Source organism: Carlito syrichta, unplaced genomic scaffold (genome assembly GCF_000164805.1).
Source record: "Carlito syrichta isolate Samal-C Ts95f unplaced genomic scaffold, Tarsius_syrichta-2.0.1 Scaffold307204, whole genome shotgun sequence".
NCBI classification, from domain to species: Eukaryota; Metazoa; Chordata; class Mammalia; order Primates; family Tarsiidae; genus Carlito; species Carlito syrichta.
The window spans coordinates 1-5,201 of record NW_007251300.1 but is presented as its reverse complement, the minus strand read 5'-3'; the positions used below and the strand labels follow the sequence as shown (position 1 = coordinate 5,201).

The following is a 5,201-nucleotide window of genomic DNA, read 5'->3' as shown; positions in this document are numbered from 1 at the left end:
ATGAGGTCTCGCTGCCCAGGCGGGTCTCGAACCCGCGGGCTCAGGCAATCCACTCACCTCAGCCTCCCAAAGGCGCGGGATTACAGGCTGAGCCACCGAGCCCGGCTGGTCTCAAACTCTTGGCCTCAAGAGATCCACCTGACTTGGCCTCCTAAAGTGCTAGGATTGCAGGCATGAGCCACTGTACTCAACCAACAAGCAGAAAATTTAAAAATGCTTCTATTTTAGTTTTCAAAGATAGCTATCACTAGGATTTAATTAAATAAAACACTTTTGTTTTTCAAGATGTTTATTTCTAGGTAGTATGATCTACCAGAACTTTTCCTCTTTAGAAATGAAGATGTAGAAATTCTGGTTCCAACACTGAACTTACCATTTGTTTGCTCAGCTACTCCCTGGCCTATATGCAGGCAATAGATTGTTCCAAAATGTACGTCTTCAAATGTTTAGAAGTGCTTATATAAGCAGTAACCATTGTGCATATTTAAAATAGAAAAGTGGGTTTCAGACATTCCTTGGAGGAGGGGGAAGATTTGGCATGAAAAATCAACATGCTCATAAACTTCAAATTCTAGGTCAGTGATCATAACTGTAACTAATTAATCCTTTGGTAAATTTAGGCTTATGTATAAGACACAATTTTTTTTTAGCTCCCTTGACTTTTATTTCTTTAACTATGGCCACAGAGCTGTCATATTTTTGCCATAGTAGTTCTATACACTAAAAAGTCAGATGTGTTAATCTGTACTTGATTTTTAAATAGGAGCAATCACTCCTGTCAGAGAAAGCAGTTCGTACACATTTCGGAACCCAGCGAACTACAAGAAAACCCATTTTCACCAAGTCTTGATCAGATATTTCCAGCAGCAAAGCACTTTCTGGAGAGTGTACCAAGAGCTGCCATGGCACATGAAGATGAGTGGGTGCTGGGCCGAGCTGTGCGACTTCCTCTCAAGCCCGAGGTGAGTCTTCCTCTGTTGACATTGTGTTTAGGCACGGTTCACTCTTCCTTTTACCAGTGCTGTTTAGATGCCCATGGATCTCTCAAACAAGATGTGTTCATTCACTCATTCATTTACCCACTCACTCATTCATTTGGATGGGCCCGTCCTCTGGCCTCAGCTCCTGCTGATGGGTCCCAGGGTTGCTGCAATTGATCTGTCTGGCTCTGCAGTGTGTTCGTATCCTCTCTTGACCCCACATGAATTCCCCTCAAAGTGAGGTGACATTTTGGAGAGAGGAGGATGAGGAGGAAGGGTGCGAAAGGCTAAGGGGACTGGCTAGGTTCTCTTCCCTGTGCTATTTCACTTCCCCGCCACTCTCTCCCAACCACCTCCCTTCCCTGCCCTGCCCCTTCCTTCTTTTCCTATTAAGCATTGATTCAGCTAACATCTATCTATATCCCCTGTGCTAGGCCCAGAGGGTACAGACATCAGTAGGTATAGCCCTAAGCCTTTCCATCTAGTGGTGCTGTCCATCTAGTGGGGGAAGATGTGGGACCAGACGGTGGTCATGCTTCACTGCAGCAGTGGCACAATAAATGAGTGTCCAAGCCCGGGGTGGGGGGCTCTGCCTGGCAGATCCAGGGAGGCTGCCCCTAGGAGGAGGCATTCTGAACCTTGAAGAGAACTGGCTCTGACTGCTGAAGAGTGAAAGGCTCCTAGGTATCTGGTGACTTACAAAGTCATGTTAGGTAAGAAGTATGAATGGGCTAATAAAATATGGTAGAAGAGCTTCTTCAAGGCATGAAATACTAAAATGTGTCCATTAATACACTGTGTCACAAGCATCACAGACTTCATATCAAAGATCCAAAACCCGAGTTTCTGGACACGGCTACACCTCGTTCACTACTGGAATGTGCTGTTGGAGACCGGCTATGATGCTTCTGGTGCCTATTTACTCTCGGTGGCCGAGATGAAAGCAGACCAGTGCCATAAAATGAGGAAGCGGTGTACGCTCTCAGGTACAGCGTGGGACCATGCTTCTGTGGTCCTTTGTGCTGGGATGGGGCGTGGTCAAAACTCCCTAAGCTCTCATCTCCTTACGTAATTCTGACCAGTCCAACACACCTCACTGATCACTCCTCCGCACAGTTGAAGCCAACAATTTCTGAAGACAAGAAGTCAGGAAAGGGTGTTAATTTTGAAATGGCCTCCCTTTATCTTCTGGCGGTAGTTGTTTTCCAGGGTCTGGCCCTAACACTTCTCTCTGGATGTACTCGTGACTTGGCTGCAGCCCTAACACCTGTCTTTCCAGCCTTGACCTCCCTTTGGAGTCCCTTTCAGGAGAGCTAGTCGTGGTATTTTTGCTTGATCCACAGCCTTCCTTAGTGACAAGTTGACTCTTCAAATTAAACAAGTGAAAACCTAAATTAGTTTAGAGTTTCCCCAGATTTGTTCTTTCTGTATTCCCTTTGCTACTGATAGGGGTAGCACTAATTCTCCCCATCACTCAGTCCTCCCAATCACTTGGTCTTCCCCATTGCTCAGTCCTCTCCATCGCTTGGTCCTCCCCATCACTCAGTCCTCCCGATCCCTCAGTCTTCTCCATCACTCACTCCTCTCCAACACTTAGTCCTCTTTGTCGTCCAGTACTGCCGAGGTGGCCTCCATCCAGATGGGAACAGATACTCTTTGACTTTCTGCTTGGGTGACTTGGGTGAGTGTTTCTTCCCTTTGCTCTCCATAAGTAGGCCCCTTTGCCTGCCCTCCCCTCCTTGTCTCTCTCTTTCATCCTGTATTTCCTGGCTGTTTGAACAGAGTAACAACCTTTATTCATTCTTTCAACAAATATCAAGTGGGTACTTCCGTGGGCCGTGAACTGATGGACCCATTGACACAGCAATGAACAGGGAAATGCAATCCCTGCACCCCTAGAGTTTACAGTCTAGTGAGCATAACAGATTCTGAGCACTTGTTATATGCCAGGCTCTAAGTGAAGCACTTAATGTGTATTGTTTTTCTCAAGTCTCATAAAACTGCTATGATGCTAGTAAAATCTTGATTGAAATGAAGGAAACTGAGTCTCAGAGAGGAAACTTGTTGAGGTCTCCCAGATGGTTAGGAATAGACCTGGGCTTTACTGTACCTGTGCCCCTTTTGCTTCTTAAACATCTAGCATTGCCTTTATTCTTGCGCCATGCATGGTTTATGTAATTTTGGAATTTGTCTGATCCAGTAATCTTCCATGTGGAAGCAATACTCATGAAGATACGTGTCTGCTGAATGAAGCCAGGACCCATCCAGAAATGTCAGGGCTTAGGGATGCGGGAGGGGGCGGTTCTGTGCAGGAAGCTGACCGCTTACCAGAGGAAGATGAGATCTCCAAGGGAGGGTAAGAGTCCTCCAGGTGGTGCCACAACTGCTTATCATGACATGGTTTATGGGGATGGAAGGGCTGAGGGCTCAGAGTTGAAGAAGTCAACAAATATTTCACTGTGAGAGGATTTTCTGGATGTAAATGAGCCTAGTTCAGAATGTGTCCCTTTGAATTAGGTGGGAAACACCCCCAGGGCTCTTCCGGTGATTCTGTTAGCATGATGCTGCCCTGCTGGCTTCCAACATCCTGCGGGTTAGTCTTTGTGTCACTCTGGGCCCCCAGAGGCCTCTCAGCAGGAAGTCCTAGCATCTATAATCGCTTTAACAGCCCTCATGTCCACTCATGGCTGAGTCCTGTAGATTTTCCTTCCATAGAATCTCTCATATCCATCCTCGCATCTCTACCGTCCTCATGGGTTGCTGGAGAAGAAGTCCCAAGGCCAGGTACTTGTCACCAAAGCAATAGGAAAATGTATTAGACTCATCAGAACAAGACTGAATTACAGCCAGAATCCCATATCACTGCCATAGGAGGGATTACAGCCATCTGGTCGACTGTCTGGGGCATCCAAACACTTTTTTCCTACTGTGGTTATGTGGCCACGCACAGCACTGGATCGATCTGCCCTCCTGGGTGCCCCTTAACTGAACGAGTCTTTCCAAGAATTTTGGGAGAAATCTTGTTTTATAGTGTGTAATCGTGGGAGATGCCTGCCAGTTCATTTCTGCTCTTCTTTCTAATAAAGAGGCCTGAGCGAATGCTGTCACTCCTCCAAATTACTTGAAGTGACTGCTTGTGCCAAGTGTGGGCTAGATGCCAAGGGTATAGCAGTGATAAGACAGACATGGCTCCTGCCTTCATGGAGCTTATGACCAAGTGCAAATGATAGACAGTATAAAACAATCCGGCCTGAGAGGCATGGTTTAAGGTGGTGGCATGGAGCTTAGACAGGGAGGTGTCACCGTGTCTGGAATCTGACAGAGTGATGAGGGGTAGGAATCCAGGAATCCAGTGATGAGGGGGAGAATAGAGAATCTGAAGAATTCAACAGTCCAGTCTGGCTGCAAGAGAGGGTGGACAGTGAGGGGGCGCCCTGTGGCTTCAGAGGCAGGCAGGGGCTGAGGCATGGAGCCATGCTAAGGATTCTCCCCTGATCCTGAGAGCAGCGGGAAGCCATCAGGAATTCAAGCCAAGATGGTTTCAGGTTTGGTTCTGAAAGGCTACTTTGGATGTCATATAGAGAATGAAATGGAAAGGGACAAGTTTGGCTTCAAGGAGACCTGCTAGGGGTAATGACCCAGGTAACAGGCAGTGTTGGCTCAGAAGAGGGGTGAAAGGTTTGGCATAGAATCTCCAGGACTTGATCATCAGGGGGGTGCCGGAGATGGAGGAGTCAGAGATGACTCCCACTGTTCTGACTCAGATGACTGGGTAACTGACATGGCCATGGACCCAAACAGGGCACACTTCCAAAGGGGCAGTGTCGGGGACAGAAGCCATGCAGTATTTGGAGTGACAGGAGAGAGCCAGAAGGAGCTCCATTAGTCAGATGGGGAGTCAGTGGTGTTGGCGATCTCTCTGGTTCAGCATGCACACCCAGCTCTTAGTTCCTCCCTCTGGAGCGTGATGTTTGGCTCTGCCTGGTACTTCAAGGTGAATAGAAAGCCTAACTTCTTAGGTTGCCTGGAAATGATGCATGATGTTCAGACTCTTGAACCCACTTCTCCTCTGGGGCTTTTTGCCCATTTGGCTTGGCCCCAGGCTTGGTCCTCCTTGCGGCAGGTCCTTGGGAAAGTTGCATCTGATAGATGACCAGCAGAGAGGACTTTGAAGGTGAGCCAGTCCAGAGCCACATCCTTCTTTTGGGGCTTGGAGCCAGG

At 47.7% G+C, this 5,201-nt stretch overlaps 1 protein-coding gene across 1 annotated transcript in view; it reads left to right on the top strand.

The window, feature by feature from the left end:
- LOC103266490 (putative tetratricopeptide repeat protein 41) overlaps window positions 1–3,336 on the top strand; it is a gene marked incomplete at its 3' end in the record, with an annotated part of 31,613 nt that extends 28,277 nt beyond the window's left edge. Inside the window, exons 8-11 of the mRNA XM_021715586.1 lie at window positions 764–962; window positions 1,788–1,966; window positions 2,578–2,661; window positions 3,234–3,336. Coding sequence (XP_021571261.1) covers window positions 764–962; window positions 1,788–1,966; window positions 2,578–2,661; window positions 3,234–3,336 — 565 coding nt within the window. The remainder of the gene's footprint in view (window positions 1–763; window positions 963–1,787; window positions 1,967–2,577; window positions 2,662–3,233) is intronic.
- Window positions 3,337–5,201: the final 1,865 nt, after the last annotated feature.